The following is a 19610-nucleotide window of genomic DNA, read 5'->3' as shown; positions in this document are numbered from 1 at the left end:
CCCCCCCCCCCCCCTCCCAAATTGACCCGCGCAGTGTAGAGAGCGAAATAAACTTGCAACTCAACCAATTTTTCAATTTTCTTCCGTTCAAATTCCACCTTTCATTTTTTTCCAATCGTTCGAGGCGTTTACGTAAGACTGAATCATCCGAAATTCGATTCCGCGTCTTTTATTTCCCGTAATCTCAGCGAGGCAGTCGACTGGATGAAATTCAGGATGAAGTAATAATGCAAAAATAGGGAAAAGGAAATATTCCAATAAAAAATAAAAATCATTAAGGAAGAGTCATCCGTGTATACGTGGAGCGAGAGACTTCCGATCCATCCTCTTGAAGGTGGCACCACTATTCAGTTCTTGATGATAAATCGCCCTGGGAGCTCGGTATTTTTTGCAACATCAAAGACCATCAACTTTTGCGCTGGAATAAGGCTGAAGAGCGAAGGATTGAATGAAATTATCGATTTTTATCTGGTTTTTGTTACCTCAGAATAGCCCCTTTATGAATAAACCATCGCAGATAATGTATTCAAAGCCTGGATGGTTCCCTTTAAGCTCAGACCCGGCTGAAGCTCCAAAAGCAGGTCTTGATGGAAGGGGTAGAACGTTATCGAAACGTGGGATATGACGTCTATGTTAAATTACCAATTTTTTTTGTTAATGAGTCCTGCGTTGGAAATGTCGAACGATTTTTCTTTCGGTTGATTGAATGCTCGCCCAAAAATGTCTGTTTACATTTTTTATAAAGTCTATGCTTACTGAGATATTTTAATAATCGATAGTGAATGAATAATGGATTTGTTTCGGAAGAACAAAAAATCTGTTCATATTGCTCAGCAAATATTTCGGAAACTATTTGTTAAATTTTTTTGAATAAAATTTCGGGTACAATTCTTGAGAATTTTCATTTATTGACATTTCATCATTGGAAATTCCCAATTTGAAGATAAATTCGATGGAAATTCAATTTTAATTCAATTATTTCATGAATTCAGGTAAATATAGTCTTGATTGTTCGATCAATTGAAAATCCACGACTATATAACGTGTAATTTTGTACTGAATATTCATGCCTTAAATGGAAATACAAGTGAGTTAGGGAATTCTCGTCTTCCTGCTATTTAAAAATTTGGGATTCCCTTGAAACTTCAATGAAATTTGAAATTTCGATAGCTTTTCCCCTCTCAATTGTATTTAATGTTGTTTTCCTGAAAATAAGTACTAAATTCTACGAAGTTTCAATTTTTTTTCTGACAGTGTATCAAGATAGTTCAACCATGTATAAATAATCTGTGAATGATTTAACAACGAACATTTTGTTCCCATTATTTTTCAAATATTTCCGAAGCTGCTAGGCTTGGAGAAAATTATGATGAAACTTTTTTATAGCTGACCAAATTCCCAACGAAAATAATCCATTGACATTTCCTCCTAAAATCACTCATCTCGATATTTACCATTACATGATAAATCCACTTGTTATTTAATGTTTTACTTCACTATCGAACTCGCTTCTGCTTTAAATTAAAGTATATCCCAGGGATCGCCATCAATATGAAATTGCATCAATATTAAAGGAATTTACGACTTACATTGCTAAAGGTTTAAATATTCTCATCAAAATATAAAATAGTATGATATTAATAATTTAATTTTGCGATTGATGATGAATTAATTTTATTTTTATTCATATTTCTTTCCTACTACCATTACGGTCTTATAGGCTCCCCATTCGTCTGCCTTGCCTCTCCCACTTCTCTCTTCTGATTTTTTCTGCGTTACCATGGGCCGTCTTACTCTTAACTGTACCCCATCCAGGCTAGAACTGCAAGGGAAACCATGGAAACCCCAGTCGTACAGCTGGCCGATTGTGCAGAGACCTAATGTACCCTTCTGTCACACTGACTAGAGTGGCACATTAGGCCACTGCACCGTGCCTACCTTCCGAAATTTTTGGGCGAGGGTGTTCCTAAGCGGTCACCCATCCAAGTACTAACCGCGCTAAACAACGTAGCTGCACTCGGATGTCCGCCGGAGCAACACCTAACTCACCCAACCATTACGGTCGGATCTGATGATGAATTAAATATTTGATAATATGGGATTGTGAATTTTCCATTCAGTAAATAATTCTAATTTCTTAAAAGGGATTACCATTTGACCAAATAATCGGCAATCTTCCTATCTAAATTATCGATGAATAAAATTGTTCTGAATTTGAATATTTAAATTGAGTACTAAAATAATTAAAAATTTAAGAGTGATGTTCACTAAATGACGGGTTCAAAATTTAACGGTAATTATGATTTATGAATATGGCTCTCTCTGGTATGTCTGAAGACAATATCACCCAAAAACTAGTCCCTATGGATTTCCGGAAAAATTCTAAATAACTTATTTTTCATCACGCTGCGACGAAATAGTATATTTCGTAACGAGTGCAAAAAAGAGTTTTTTGGCGAGTGGAAGGGTTATATCACGAGCCGAAGGCGAGTGATATAATCCCACGAGCTAAAAAACATTTTTTCACGAGTTACGAACAATATTTTTCATCACAATGTGGCAGAAATTGGACTTTTAGACACGCGGAGCATGCCGAAAAGAGGCTGTGTATAAGAAGCGACTTCAATCGTTAATAACTTGAAAAGGAAATTTGAAAAAATTCTGGAAAACATCATAGATAATTCAATTGTCATTATAAACATTCTATATAAATTCCAGACGAATGTCATTATTTACCTTTTTCGCACGAAACCCCTTAAGATGGAAAAATCGAGTCGGGGGGACCTATAACGCCCATTTGGCCTATGCCTCGCGTGTTAGAACCCCAAAATTTAATTATTTCTTCTGTCCTAAACTAAAGAGACTAAAGAACCGCTGAGGCGATTGTCTTCGCAATTTAATCAGTTCGAAGTTACATGAAGATGCATCGATTGAAAAAAAAATCGAGTCGCTTCGTTTGTTCAATAGATATCGTTGGACAAAATTTTAACCGCATACACACACACACGCGCGTCTTTAAAAACGTGTCAGGATGATTCTACGGATCATGAAACGTCGACAAATCATGGAAATTCCACTTTTGATTTTCGGGGTAATCACAATAACATTCTCCCTTAGGGTCGGGAAGTTGATAAAATGAGTCAACAATCATCAATTATCGCCATTATCAGTTCTTGGACAATATCTCAAAATCTCAGCGAGATATTCCGCAATTTTTTTTAACTTCCCGACCCGAAGGGAGGAAGTTATTGTAATGACCCCGAAAATGAAATGTTGAATTTCGATGATTTGTCCACGTTTCGTGCCCTCTAGAGTCATCCTGAAACGTTTCTGAAGAAATGTATGTGTGTGTGTATGTGTGTGTGCATGCGTAGCACTGTATGCGAGTGAAATTTTGTCCAACGATTTCTCCGGAACGAACGAACCGATTCGACTTTTTTTTTCTTTGATCGATGCGTCTTCGTGTAACTTAGAACTGATTAGATTATGGAAATGATTGCCTCAGCGGTTTTCCAGTTATCTGCATAAAACATGAGAAAATGTCAAACAACGTTACATTTACTGAAATTCGACGATTTCATCTGAAATAACGATGGAATTTGAATCAATTTCGTGTAATTGCAGCGTCATTATGTATCTTGAGTGTAATTAGATTTTGAGCGAAGTCTCCTCAGTGGTTTTTTAGTTATTTCAATAAAACTTTCGAATTTTCTTCTATGGGTATTTCCTCAGAGAAATGTGAGGCAAAGATTGAATAAATACATAATAAAAAAATTAATGAAAGAAAAAACAAATGGTCGGGAAGTTATTGGTGCGACCCGTAATGGGTCACACCCATTCCACCTACCCCCACCGGTCATACCCCAAAGAGGGAGCGCGCGACCGGGCCTGATTTTTTTCATTTTGAATCGACTCATTTCATTCCAGCTCTTCAGATGCAAGACTTGTAAAAAATTTGATATGTTTTATTGAATCACAGTATGCGGCACGGAGAAGAGTACTTGGTTGTGCCTGCACTGTGGTACAGTACACTGTGGGCGTTACGTGGCTGGCCATGCCCTGCAGCATCACGAAAAAAATAATCATCACTGTGTGTGCATTGACTGCGAGAATCTGGCGGTGTTCTGGTGAGTTGAACAAACAATTAGCCTAGTACACTGACAGAACAGAAACGCCAGAGAATTCTATCATCATCAAATTAGTAATTCATCTTACAGTTAGTTTTTGTAATAATTGTAATGATAATTGCAGTGATGAGGGGGTAATTAAGATGTTCCAAGCTTTATAAGTGTTCATAATCTTCATAATGTTAATTTCAAGGGGTGACCTTGAAATCTACTCGATCTTGACGAATTGCTGGGAATTCTCTGAAGGAATTTACGTTCGAGAGAATTTTCAAAATATCTATTTTGTTGGAAATTATATGAACTATAAAAAAGGTCCTTCGACATTTTTTTGTAAACCAATTACTTTCGGGTATACTCGTAGAGTAGTCTGGAAGTAATTGTTAGAGAATCTAAAAATATTCATAAATTATGTGATTATTATTTCTTTAATACCTGTAAAACCATTGGGTTCGAATAAAAATATCTAGAAACATTTTTTGTAGTCCACGAAATTATCAGCAAAAAAATCATTCTCACATTTGAAACTTCTATTGTATACAAGGGGTTATTAAGCTTACATAATAAAATACTTAGTGATAAATACTGAGTGAAAATTCAAAATTCAAATCCCAATCGTTCAAATGAAGCTGAGTTTCAAGTAAAGTGTAAAAAATCTAAGATAACGATAGATAACGCTAAAGATTGAACTCAACCAGGCAATAAAGGTTTAAGTTAGCGGCGATGCAAAAATAAAAGCTAATCAAATCTTAAGAAATAAGTTTGAGTTATAGAGTACAATTATAGAATAGTACTTGTTTTACTCCATTTTGAATGAATGGATTCTCCAATTAAAATTGTTAAATTGAATTAATAAATTTCATTTTGTCAACAGCTATTCATGTGATGAGTACGTAGTTAACGACACATCAACAGGCCAAATAGAAAAAATACGCCAGACTACATTCCATAAAAGTGAACAGAAAGAGAACGACGAGAGTTGGAGTTCATCAGCATCACCAGACCTAGACAGTGGTAACGGTGATAATGATGATTCCGATGCACTTTGGAAGACTGAAGTTGTAGTAAGAAATTTAAGACCACGAACTAGAAAGAGATTGCACTCACTCGATGGTACCAGTGGCGATAATCGACCAGTGACAAAACGACGTACATCCAAAATAACCAAAGAGAAGAAAGTCGTTGGTCTGAGAAATCTTGGAAATACGTGTTTCATGAATGTTGTACTTCAGTCCTTTAATAATATCAGCCATTTCTGTGAATATTTAACGCAAATGCCGAGCTTAGAGGGAATTGCATTTGATGAGCCACCGACACACAGGGGGAGAATTGTGGCGCCTGGGAGGGCTAAGGAATTAAGTGATGCGTTACTTGCTGAAGAACTGAGAAAAGTATGAATTCATCAATTTTATTCACTGGAGATCGCTATGAAATTTTAAAGTGCCTGAATTTAGCATTTGTTACACTGAGAAAAGACTGTTTTTTTTTCAGAAATACGTCGATTCTTGTATCAAGAAACTCTTGGCTCGAACTTTTTCAAGGGAAAAATATCATACACTGTGAGAAAAAGAAATCTTTAAGAGATTTTACTTGTACTTGTCCTAAAGACGAGGACAATTTGTTTATGATAAGAAAGTGATTTCTCAAACCAAGTCTATCTTAAAATCAAGTTGAGTTAATTTATTTAATAGTTTTTTAGTCGCCTTCTTGTTATGGTCCAATTGTCCTCATCTTTCGGGCAAGTACAACATTTCTTCACAAAATTTTTATCTTGCTCTTCAACAATTTTGAGCCATCAGTTTCTTGATTCACTGATAGTTTAGTTACCGTTAACGAGACTTCCTAACTATTATCACGATTCGTTAATAGTTCACGAATCGTGGTAATAATTAAGAATCCTTGTTAACAGCAACTAAATTGTTCCCCCTGTTCTGTAAAAATAAACCTTCTCAGTATAGAGTCCTCAAAAGAGAGGAAAAGAAGCAAACCGCGACCGATTTATGACAGCTGTCACAATTCCCCGGTCCCTCCTCTATGACTGTTATAATTTGCCAAAAATGCTATGATGCAACTTAATTTTTCCTTTATCAATTTTTATGTGAATTCACTTCGTATTAGTCTATTGTTCATTTTGGAATAAAAATTACGGTCTTTTTTCATGTCTATGAGTGAAACTATTTTTTGTTATTTATGAATATCACAAATGAGAAATTATTTTTGACAATAATGTGCTTACAAATTATTTGTGACCATCATTTTTAGTTGGAAAATTTGTGCATCACATGACCATCATTTTTTGGTCATATGACGCGATCTCAAAAAAGAACGGTCATTTTGTATCGCTGATCTGTACACGAATGAAAATAAGCATTGATTTTCAAAAATATCCATATTCAGTATTTATTCATGCTTTTTGTCAGTGGTGTCGCCGATCTGAACCCTACAAAATCCAGAAACTTTTAAATTTCACCGCAGTCTCCCCTTGAAGTTACTTATCTATCAAAGTTTGCAATTATCTCGCGAATGAGTGATTTTAGGAGAACAGAGACCCTTTTCGAATTTTACGAAGTATTTTAAGAAAACATGTCTCTTTATATTTTCACTCCAACTATCAATAGTAGATTATAGTAGATTATTAGATTGTGAAGTATTACGTATTCTAGATGATATTATTATTTAATTAAAAATCAAAAGTATTATGAGAATTCTAAATCCGTTACCTTGCAATATTTCATTTATTTTAGTTATCAATATCGATGATTTTCTTTGACACACAATTACAAAATTACCGACGTCGGTGGCCGAGTGGATTAGACGCAAGTCTAGTGTGCGAAAGGTTGTGAGTTCGATTCCTCGTGGAACCGAATTGTTCAACGGAAGGCTCCGGCGAGCGGGAGGTTGCTAATAGAGGAACCGCCTGTACCGGCATGGGTTTTCTGTGGTTTCCCCATGCTACTTCTGTGTTCTATAGAAGTGCGAATGCGGTACAGTGTAGAATCCACAGCCGCATGCATAGGGTTGGATAGAGTGCCGAATGGAACCCGAATCCGAGGCCGTAAAAAAAAAAAAAATTACAAAATTCAAATACATTAATTCTATTTCCAAGTCATAATATAATAGTACATTATGTCATGAGGGCGATAAGCGGCGGTTTGTGAGGAGTGTGGAGTTGCAGCAAGAGGCGTGGCAAGCAGGAGACGAGGATCGCCGAAGGCGATCCGAGTCGGACGCTTGCCATGCCGAGTGTTGCAAACTCCACACGACTCACAAACCAACGCTATCGCCCGAATGGCATATACTATTTTTCGTCACGAAGGCCCGACGCGGGTGTGGGCGCGGGAGGGGGTCCAGGGGGACGAAGTCCCCCTGGTGGGGGGGGTTGGGGGGGGGCGAAGCCCCCCCCCACTGAAGAAAAAAATAAAAGCAATAGAAAAAAATAAATCGAAATAAAATCAATATCAGTTGATGCGAAAATAAATAACTAGTAAAGTCCGCCAAAATATCCAAAAACAGTAGGTTGATGACGGTAATTTTGGACCTGTGAAAAGAAAATTGCATAAAAAATAGAAAATAAGAACAGATATCAAAGATAAAAGAAGATACTCAGCTGTTCAATTTTTCTTCTTTTATTAAGAACAGAAGTCGACGTTATAAATACTGATATTTTAGAAATTGTTGTTTTTTGAACAAAAATATCAACTTTAAATTGAACAAAAACTCGGAGAGTGACTTTTTTCTAATGATAAATCTTCTCAATGACACACAACAACATGGCTACCACTAGTGGGTTAAGTTGTAGAGAAGGCCGCTAGAGGCGCTGTACAGCTCATCCGACTATACGTTTACCCGAACGCAGAGCGCATGCCCAAGTGGGGGGAACGTCAGGGCACATGGTGACGCCCACTTTATCGCTCCTAGGATGGGTAAGTGAGATTTACCCTCCTTGGAGCACCGAGCGTCTCATTTACCCTCCTTGGAGCACCGATTATTCAAGTGCCGCGGTAAACTCTCTTTACCCCCTCTCGACAGAGCCCGAGTAAGCGCCGTTTATCGGGCCGAGTGACGAAAATAATCATATCGTTTATCGATCTTAATGAAAAAATATTATTTAAATTTATAATTAATGCAACTAACGAACTAGATTAATTTATATTATTTTATTTCATTTTATTTTCTTTCTTATTATTATATATATTTTTATTCCTTAATTCACGAGTTACAACATTGAATGAAGAGGAATTCAACAGAAATCACGTGAGAATACAGATCGACAAACAATTTTCGATAATCATAGCTAAAATTTTTCATTTCTTTCTTTTCCTGTAAATTAATTAGTACCAATGATCTGAAATTGTGAACGAATATGAACATTTTACATCCCGTTGATCTCATTTCAATGGAACCGAAAAAAGAAATTGCAAAGACAGATCGATCATCATCAATCAGTATCAATAAAGTGAAAAAATCTATTTTTCTGTCTTTTCGATATTTTTCAAATTGTTTTCTTCTTAAAAAATGAAGGTAGATTAACATTTTTAGTTTCTGTGATCGCATTCCATTCACAGAAACAGGAAATACGAAAAATGTAGGGAAGGAAAATCAGAAATAAATTTTAAAAATCGATTTTTCGATCGTGAAAATTTAAAAACCTTTTTTTTTCTTAATAATGAAGAAAAACCAATGTATTTTCTTTCTATTATCTAATTCTGACGGAAGAAAGTGAAAAGAGGAAGAGAAACGAGATCAACACGAAAACAGAATTTTTAATTTTTCAGTGTCGATGGAAAATTTTAAAATTGATATATTTTTTCGAATAATGAACCAATACCCATAAATTCAATTTCTATCCTCACATTTTCATAGAATACATTTGAAAAATAGCAAAGAATTCAAATCGGCAATGAAAAATTTTATCGGATTATTATTACGTAATTGCTTAATGCTGCAAATGATGCAAATGATAGAAATAATAGACTAACCAGTCATGTCATATGTTGAGAAGCACGAGAGGGAGGTTTCACGTTCACGGAGATAATTTTTGATGGAATGCAGCGTAAATTTTATAGTTTCAGTACAAATTACCCTCATGTTCTGTATATTTTTCCAAGCCAACAGAAAAATTCACTTTTCGTCTAAGCCCGGTGGCTTGGCGAAGTGGGTAAGTTCGTTGCCTCACATGCGAAAGGTTCCAAGTCGAGGGACTACTCACTCCCCGATTGAATGACACCATGACTTCGAAATGAAGTCGACTTCACGTGATTTCGGGGTTGATTTCAGTGACTTCGAGTTTGACTTCGGTGATTTCGAGAAAAAACGAAATCAATGACTTCAAGTGGCTTGTGACATGACTTTGTGACTGCAATTGACTTCAAATGATTTCATAGATTCGAAATGAATGATTTCAGAGGCAATGTAGTCATTCAAATCACGATTAATAAAGCTCAAGGAACGAGAGGGAATGGGGCAGAACAGGCCGGCTTACGTTTTCGAAGTCTGCCTGTTTTAAAGTAGGATTCAGTGCAACTTGTTCTGATTCCAAAGCATGAACCAAGAACTGGAGAAGGCTTTACTTGACTTCAATCTGTCAATCTCGATTTTTTTTCTAATAAAAAACAATTAACAATTAATTTCCAACCTTTATATTTGAAGAGTGATACATAAAATATTTTATAAATTCATTATTTAACGTAGCAACTGTATTTTTTCAAAAATATTTTTTAACCTTATCAAAAATGCTCTTATGGAGCTTTATATGGCCAGTCTCACATATCAGTGGAGGGGAAATTTTCTGTATTGTTTTATATCGATGTAGCCGTGAACAGTCATTGGCTCGGATTTCAAAAAATTAAAACTCTGATCTAAAATGTACCAATGTCACAGAACTTACTAAGGAGTACGATATTCTCTTGAATTCAGTGTAAGAATCCTGCTCAGTAACAAAAGTAAGAATATTATTTACTAACGTACGTCAGCGCGGTACGTTAGCCGCAGTATGCTACGCCGGTTAATTTAATTGATTTCAAATGACTTCGGTGTGATTTCATGACTTCGGCGCGACTTCAAGACTTCGGCATGATTACAGAAATGATTTCAGAGAGTTGAAATCGCATGACTTCAGTGATTTCGATGACTTCAATGAATTCACATGATTTCAATGTGACTTCAGATTGACTTCATCACAGAGTAGCGCCATGACTTCGGGAGTGAATAGCCCCTCGTTCCGAGTTCAAATCCCGGCCGGGTAGAATGGTGCGATCTAACCATTTAAAGTCTTGATAATCATCATCGCAGTATACCCCAACCGGGTCGAAGCGATGTAAAATAACGATAAAAAAAAATTTTCGTCTCGCACTTTTTCCCGATATAAGGTGAAAAAGTACTGAAAATAGAATTCGCTCTACGATTATTCAACTTGTTTGGTAATTTTTCTCCAACTTTTTTCTTCGTGAAGCCACGCGTTTTGTGAATTTTCTAACTTATTCCAATATTTTCGGAATCGACTTTCGCCGGATATTCGTATAACTCTAATTAATCACACTATTGATTCGGATATGCTATATTCATCATTTGAGACTAAAGGACATGATAAAAAATGTCGAGAGGTCTCTTTGGTAGCTGATAAAATTCTCTAAAATCATTCATTCTCGAGGTATTTGAATTGAATTTACGACGCATTGAATTTTTGCATTTGAGCTGTATTAATTGATTGGATTAATTGATTATTCTATTCCAGGTACTTCTTAGTTTGAGTCTAGGTGGTTCAAATGGCCAAGCCATATCTCCCGAGTGTCTTTTCCTCGTAATATGGAAAGTGGTGCCACGTTTTAGGGGCTACCAGCAGCAGGACGCTCACGAATTTTTGACTTACATGCTTGATAGACTTCACACTGAGCTTCTCCAGCTACTGCCAAGACTGGGTCATGAACCACTTGGGCTTAGGGGTAAACAGAGCATTGTCACTGCCGTTTTTGGGGGCACGCTACTCAGCGTGGTGCGTATTAACTAATAAGAACAACTAATAAAAAACCAAAACAAGTTAAACAAAAAAATCAGAAAAATGATTGCAAAAATAATTGTAAAAAAACTAAAATAATTGCAGCTTTTAGAGTGTATTTCGACGTATAAGTATACAGAGTTTTCAAATTACGAAAATTTTTTCTCGAAAAACGAAAAATCCATATTCATTCATCATAATTACCATTAAGTTTTGAAGCCGTCAATTAGTTAACACCACTCTTAAACTTTTAATTATTCAAGTAATCATCAATTTAAATATTCACATTTCAACTATTTTCTTAATCAATAATAATTTAGTTAGAAAGGTATTAATACTATAATATTCTTAGGGTTTGATGAGTACAATTAAACATTTATCACCGTAAGTTGCAAATCCTTTTGATGTTGAAGAAATATAATACTGATGGCCATCCCTGCCTTCGCTTAAGAATATCTCACCGTGTATTCATGGAAAACCCCTGTTCCGTAAAGATTAAATCTCGAAAATGATTTTCTATCCCAAAGGTCCACTGTATGAACTGCCGAACAGATTCTAAGACTCACGAGCCATTTCAAGATCTCTCACTGGACATTCCTGACAAACTGCAACGGAGAAATGCAACCAAGGAGCAGGAGGAAGTGTGCAGTCTCACCTTCAGTCTATCACGTTTCTTCAAGGTCGAGGAGCTAGCCGACAGTGAGCTGTACTTCTGCGACAACTGCATGGGAAAGCAGCGCTCCACCAAGCGATTCTGGATACACAGGCTGCCTAACGTTAGTTGTTGGCCACTCATCTACCCAATTCTAAATAAATTCACGAAAAAAAAAAGCTGGCGCGCTCGATAGTAGAGCGCGCGACGTCCCGCACGTCACCATATCGTTTTTCTCTTCCAGGTGTTGTGCCTTCACATAAAAAGATTTAGGTGGTGCAATTCCTATCGCTCCAAGGTGGACACCCAGGTGGATTTCCCCATGGAGTCACTCGATATGTCCATGTACACAGTTCGAGGCTCAACTGGGGGTAAAATGGGGCCACAAAACGGCCATCTCTATGATCTTGCTGCTGTTATTGTTCATCATGGATCAGGGTATTTTGAATTTTTATCATTTGTCCTTCCGAATGGAGGCATTTACGTATGAAAAAATCCTATAGGATTTCCTATATCATATTCGATAGGATTTCTATAAGATTCCATAGAAAATGTTGAATTCTGCATAGGATTTCCTATAAAATTCCTTATCAGTTCCCGGTAAAGCCCAGTTCGACCTGAAAAGAACCATTTTGTTCTAAAGAATTCAAAAAGCTACTAAAGACAATTGAATTAGTTTTGTCATTTAAGAATGCTGAATGAAACAAGTTTATTTCAAGACAAAAGATGATGACGCGACGAATTCAATAGAGATCAATAAATAATGCGATTGACCCTTGTAAAATTCATCTCTTAAACGGTATGGATGAGACGTATGATCCTGGCGAGGTATGAAACTCGTGACTTTTATCACCCTCGCCAGGTATAATCTTCGCGAAACTTCATGGTTTACAAAAACAGGCAACTTCGACTGGGTTTTTACATTTTTTACATTCATTACGTAAATTACGGGTTTTTTACAATGTCATGCAAATAACTGCGGTTACCGACAGATACCCAACCCTGCTTTCAACCCCCGGAGATCTACACAAGAAACACCTTGGGAAAAATATATAAATTCAATCATCTCAATCAGCCTCAAGCAGAAAACAATATAGTTCCTCAATTCCACCCGGTGAATTCACAAAATTAATTCAACAAATTAGTAAAATCATTGTTTTCTCATTTACAGAGCTGGTACTGGACATTACACTGCCTTTGCCGTCCACGACGGCCAATGGTTTCACTTCAATGACAGTAGTGTACGTCCAGCAAGCACCGAATCTGTCGCCAAGTGTAAACCCTACATTCTCTTCTACGTACGACGTGAATTTTCAATTCCACCGCCATTGTGACATCGTACAATTAAAATCAATGATGACGGTGAGAACGACGAGGAAGAGGACGAGGAGGATAGCGTTCACGATAGCATTGATAACGGAATCGAGAAGAAATGAGATAATTTACGTCAGTATTTCTTCCCTTTCAATCCCCTTTCAACGAGATGAGGATCGACATGCTTTTGAATATCGTTGATAACGATGTATTCGTCGGCTCTCCCCCTCCCCCACACACATCGTCAGATCTCTTTCTCAATGAATCTAGAGTGCCTCGTTCCGTCGATTACGCGTCGTCGATTGTCATGTAATTAATTTTCGAATCATTTTTTCATTCGAATTTCCACGAAAAGTTGTGACGCGTCAGTTACGTCTTGCTGAATGTGGAATTATCTAGATAAGGAGTGTATTTGTGGGAAAATATCATGTGTGGGAGACATTTGTGTTGAGAATTTTATAAGTCACAAAAAAGATTTTTTGACATTTTTTCTCAATGTAAGGGTTCCGGAGATATCGACGAACTTATTAATTCGCAATTTATGAAAATTCCTTTATAGTCTAAAAGGAAGTTTCAGATCATTTCGCAAATATTTGTTGCAAACAAATTATTTTGACATTTTTCTCTTAATCCAATAGCTGTAGAGATATTCGCGGAATTATCTCTACAAAATTCGAACGATTTCCGTAATTGTCTGTGAGAAACTCAAACTATTTTGCAAATATTTCCAAAACTAATTGACTCAGGAGACGTCAGAACACATATTTTGAGCATTTCATAAGTCACAAAAAAATTCTCTTACAAAATATTCGCAAGAATCATCGACAAGAAATTTATGAAAATTCCTTGATTATTTTACAGGCAAAATCTTATGACACCTCCTCCCCAACCATTCTATTCTAAAGATATTTCCATATTCTCTAGACAATTCCCATCTGACTCGTTACATAATCTCTCTAACTACTCCGTCCTGCTTGCGGACAGGCATCTTAGCAAAACAAAGCAAAAATAATGATAAGAAATCTATTATAAAGAAACACCGAGACACCATGGAAGCTTTAGCCAAACCAAATTGCTAAAATGAGAAGCCCATAATTCACTGAATTAAAGAGAAAGAACTGTCACAAAGGTCTACTACTTCTCCCTCCTCGTCCCCTCTCCATTCGCATCTCCGACGTTTAGTTTCTCTCGAACTTAGGTAGAATGAGCAAATTCTATATTTTTCTAGCTACCGGAACGTTAATAGTGAAGAAAAGAATGAAGTAAGAGTTGCCAATCGTTTTTTAAGTACTAAAAAAAATTAATAGAAAAAAAGGTAATTCATTGTGATATAGAGAAACGAAGGCATTAAAGGTGTGTTTAAACATGTGGTCGTAAAAAAAAAGTTGTATAAATCGAACATATAGTTATTATTATGTATGTGTATAAATATGGATGTGTAATTATTATACGTGAATGTGGGAAAATCTGAGTGATTAATCTAAAGTAAAAGCAACAGAATACATTTTGCTTATTTGCGTAATGATCTTGCGGTGTCACGGTGGATTAAAAAATTCATTCATTCATTCTTCATTTCATTTTCTATTCTTTCTCATTTTGATGATTATAAAGATAGACCAGACGCTCAAACACTTGAAGAATCACTCGTGAATTTGTGGACTTTTGAGAAGAAGAGTTGAGTTGAATAATTTCATGCAATAGAAATTTGCAAATATCTTTGGGATGAGTGGATTTACGAGAAAATGTTGAGAGATCTTTTTTGTGCGAAATTTCATAAGCTACAAAAAAAATTTTTCCACTCATCTTCTTAGTCATTTAAATCCTCGAATTGATTCAAAAAATGACAAAGATTATTTGAGCATCGCGGGCAGGTGTTTACGAATCATATTCTTATGTCATCCCCCATGTCTGCGCAATGACCTGAATCTCCTAAGCAGGAAAAATAAATGAAACTGCGCAAAATGATGATTCCCCACTTTTCAATATCGCTTAATCCTTTGAATTTGACCAGGGGGCAAGAAAATCCAGCGATAATTCCCCTCATACTCTCCCCTATCACTCGTAATTCTGTCAGATAAAGTGCGAAAACAATGAAAAATGCTCGACGACTCTTATGTGATTATTTAAAGACTTATTTTTTCTATAACGAAGTAATCTTAACAATTAAAGAAAGGAAGAAAACAATAAAACTATAACGATAAGTTGATGACACATTAGTCCATGAGAAACAGTTTATTGAAGTGTAAAAATAAAAAATAAAAATCGACGAGATGAAAAATGACAAAAATTCAATTGCCGGACTTTCACTTATAATTAATAGACTAAAATTCACAAATGAGCTCATAGATGCGAAAATAGTTAAGTGATAAACAGTGTTATCGAGAAATGCGATTAAAGAATTGCAAAGGAAAATTATCAGGAAAAATCAATAGCCATGTATGGAGAAGAGACGAATAAATCAACATGGCGAAGCACTTTGATCTTCATTTTTTGTTCATCATCTGCGATTTTTATGAACTAAATTACAGAATCTTATGCGGAAATATTCTTCCACTAAATCGTCATCTAGATTTTTTTCAGTCTTCAGATCGGATTTCTGAAGTTCTTTAGGAAAATATGATTCTTCTGCATGGTGACAGGTGTTCTTATGTACAGATGGTAAATTATCCTCATTGCTGCCTTGGAAAAGGCTCTCCACTTGCGGAATATCGATCCCAAAGAGGATAGAGCTAAGATCTTAGGTCTGTCCTCTTCGATCGACCTTGTGAGTAATTGGTACCATCGAACGGTAAGTAAGAGACTCTACACCCATTTATCATAGCTTCTCCAGGATTTCGAGTGAGAAGACATCATCTTCGAAGAACTTACGATCTTTTCTTCAGTAGAATTAAGAGGCATTGAAGTTACATCCATATACTTCTGTATCTTCTTGTCTTCGTAAATTACTTCTGCAGTTGAAACTTGAAAGTGAAGATTTCTGATCGTACGATTCAATGGTCACGTTTGGAAAGAACACATATGAATCAACATGGTGAAAGACTTTGGTCTTCATTTTTGGCTCATCATCTGAGATCTTTTGTGGAATAAATTACAGAATTTTAGGCAGAAGCACTCTTCTACCAAATCACCATCTAGATCTTCTTCATGGGCTTCAGATCGGATACCCGAATATTTTTCAGGGAAATTTGACTCTTTCGCATGGTGGCAGGTGCTCCTATGTACACATGGTAAGTGATCGTCACTACTTCCTTGGTACAAGCTCTCCACTTGCGCATCTTTAACGAAAAACACGGAATACCGATCCTGTGAGTGGTTGATACCATCGAATGTTAAGTAGGAGACACTCTGTGTCCATTTATCATCTTGCTCATATTTTCTCGGGGGTTTCGAGTTAGAAGACATCATCTTCGCGGGACTCAACATGTTTTTATCAGGAGAATTAGAATAGGCACTAGCACTATCACTCGAAGAATTGCATCTACAGTTTTTGTTCTCGTAAATCACTTCCGCAGTCGTGACTTGGTGGTCAGGCCTTCTGACCATATGATCCAGAGAAAGGTGATGATGATAGTTCTTACAGTGATGCTGAGGGGACAGAGTGGAAGTCTCTGAAATCGTGAAGGGAAACCGATCCTGACTCTTCCGCGGAAGCTCGGCGGGTCTCGAATTCTGCAGACTCGAAAGGGAGGACCTCATGTTGACTTGAGTTGATGCATTAGAATGAGAATTGAAGGGGCAAATCGAGGTTTCTGATCTTCCCGAGAGAAGATCTGTCGCCGCGTTCGTTGGCTTCAGCTCCCATGGCATCTTTATCGACGCAGAACGGTCATAGTGGGATCTGATCTTGGCTTTTGGGTTCAAGAGCTGTTCTTTTTCGATTCTGAATGTTCTCGAATCCTTCTCCCTTTCCTCGTCTCGTTTCAGCTCTAAATCTTGTTCATCTTTTCTTTGCAATAATCCATGAGTTCGTGAAGACACAGGAACAGATTTAGCTCGGAATTCTCTTCCTCTACCGCCATATTTGTTTGGTTTCAGAGGAATGTCTGATAGACTCTCTACGAGCTCATCAATGTCCAAATTTTTGTTATCTTTTCGTCTTTCCTCCTCTCGATTTGTGGATAATAAAGAAGGATCTGTTGATTGACAATTTTGGAGGTTTAGGTGAGGCACAAATGATCCAAATGCCTTTCTTCTTTGAGTAGGTTCTGGACTGGTTGAGTAAGACATCGAAGATGAAGTAAAAACTTCGTTTTTCCTTCGGTTTCTTCTTTTTGAAGTAGCCTCAAGGGGCTCCAGCAAACGTGGGAATTGGAATTTTTTGTTGGCTCTCTGCGGAGGATTGTCCGCACTTTCCTGAAGAGAAGAAGTCGATTTGTTTGGGGCGATCATTTTGTGGTTGGCATTGATCATTTCTGGATTTAGGGATTTTCTGATTTTGTTGTGAATGAAATCTTGGGCGTTAGTGGGATTCTGCACAGGTCCTTCATCACTCGAAGTTCCGCGAAAACTTCTTTCGGGAGAGGACGAATACATCCTCGCTCGTCTCCGGGCGCGCGCGACGCTTGTTCTTGGATCAGGATGTGTGGGAGGGTTATGATCCCATGGCGGCGGTTTATGTTCATGTATGGGATCGGTTTCTTCTTTTTCGTCTATTGGTTGTTCTGTTTGGAGGTGGGAGAAGACATCTTTGGAGATACTTCGCGAAGCATAACCTAGAAGTTCCGGAAGTCGAGATGATACGTTACTGAGACGTTTCTTCAGAGAAGTTGGGGAACTGTTCTCTGAAGTGTTTTCGGCGGAAGCTTCTTGTTTTTCTTGAATACTTCCCAGATTTTTGAAGGTATTCGTTTTAGTCAATTGGTAGTTTGACTCGAGCGAGTTGTAGACTTCGTTGATCTCGCTCAGGAGACTTTCACTGCTGCCTGCGATTTTGAAAATTAGGAGGGATATTTTTCTAACGGAAAAAGATTGCTTACCATCCTTGTCACTGTCTGGGGATAGAGGACTCGGAGTTTTCAAATTTTCATGGGTTAATATTAATTGCTCTTCCGTGCTCGAACGCTCCTCCATAAACATCAGTTGAAAATTAATTATTCGTTAGACATTAAACTTAACCATTAATATTCAGTCATCAGTCTCCAGCTAAATTCAGAGCTTTCGAAATGAAGGTCTACATGGAAGTAAGTATGAAATTACAAATCGAATTTGTAGTGAAATAGTGAAAGAAGAGAAATCTAACAGAAATAATATTCAAGGCTGGTTATTTAACAGAGAACGTTACGCTTTTTTTTAAACGTTTCTTGAAATTTTCTCTCAACGTCATTCACTTATTGTAGGAAATTCGAACGTGAAATTCTTGTTATTTTTAATCAAATGGCGAAATAACGGGTTTTAACATTCAATGGAAAAATTTTAATATCAAAATATTTTTAATATACTATAGTTGTAATCACGTGTGAAACAATGGTAAGCTGTGAATTTTCGTAGTGTTATAATTTCCTATTCATTTTCTTACTTGATTTTTTTTTATTCATGAAAAACCACATTACTCAATCCCACAATAATTTTAAAATTCCAAAAAAAAGCACCTAAAAATTGGTGTTCCGATCATTATGCGATCGTTAAACTCAATTAAAGATTACTTGATATCCTTCTTCTCTCTACTCTTTGACCACTCACTCCGACCTCGGCTAGCTTTGGCGGTGAGCTTCGGGTGGTTCGTTTACTCGGAGGGATATTATCCAGGATATCGAAGGTTTACGTTTTCAATAAACACTCGCGTATTTAGTCGGTAAAAAATACACGATATTTCAACGCGTTGGTATAACGCGTTGTCAATTATCCGCGACTCAAACTTGGTACTATGACTCGATTATATCCTGTATGGCTTAATACCTGAGCTCAGAGGTCCGCTCTGTTTTGCTCCTATCCGTACTCTCATGCTTCCAGAGTCCTCAAAACTCGTCAAAGCCTCAGTTCGCTGAGCTAAGTAATCTCACGATTTTCTTCACTAACCCTAGTGAAAAAACCTAAGGCAGAGGCGTAACACGCCTGATCAGAATTTCGGATCGGACTTGATCAGTTTCTGATCAAGACCTGAATAGAATTTCCACTCGGGTATGAGTCAATTTGAGAGTGAAATTCGTAAGTGTCCTGGTAGCTCAGATGGTAAGAGCACCCGACGCGACATTGGGAGGCCCCGGGTTCGATTGCCGGCTAGGAAGTTACTAATTTTTTCTCTCAAAAAAATTAAATTTGAATTAATGCCTAATGATGGAAGGCGGAGAAACCCTAGTGCAAAAACCTAAGGCAGAGGCGTAACACGCCTGATCAGCATGTCGGATCGGACTTGATCAGTTTCTGATCAAGACCTGAATAGAATTTCCACTTGGGAATACTGTCTTGTGTCATCATTGACATAGACTAAAACAGTCATCAACCTGAACTGGACTTGCATAAACCGTGGGACTTACCACGATGTCCAAATGATACCGTGGGACTGCTGACCAATGTCTGGATGACAGGA

General features: G+C 37.1%; 1 protein-coding gene across 1 annotated transcript in view; it reads left to right on the top strand.

Annotated features, from left to right (window-relative positions):
• The window catches only part of LOC107036247 (ubiquitin carboxyl-terminal hydrolase 3), a 20215-nt gene extending 4839 nt beyond the window's left edge, over positions 1-15376 (top strand). The window contains exons 2-7 of the mRNA XM_015254054.1: positions 3980-4127; positions 4999-5515; positions 10858-11115; positions 11646-11894; positions 12015-12208; positions 12942-15376. Of these exons, the coding sequence (XP_015109540.1) occupies positions 3980-4127; positions 4999-5515; positions 10858-11115; positions 11646-11894; positions 12015-12208; positions 12942-13104 (1529 nt within the window). The 3' untranslated portion in view covers positions 13105-15376. The remainder of the gene's footprint in view (positions 1-3979; positions 4128-4998; positions 5516-10857; positions 11116-11645; positions 11895-12014; positions 12209-12941) is intronic.
• The last annotated feature ends 4234 nt before the right edge of the window (positions 15377-19610 follow it).

This window comes from Diachasma alloeum, unplaced genomic scaffold (assembly GCF_001412515.2).
Source record: "Diachasma alloeum isolate Michigan unplaced genomic scaffold, Dall2.0 Dall_scaffold_00207, whole genome shotgun sequence".
NCBI lineage: Eukaryota > Metazoa > Arthropoda > Insecta > Hymenoptera > Braconidae > Diachasma > Diachasma alloeum.
This window is presented reverse-complemented; position numbering and strand designations above follow the sequence as displayed.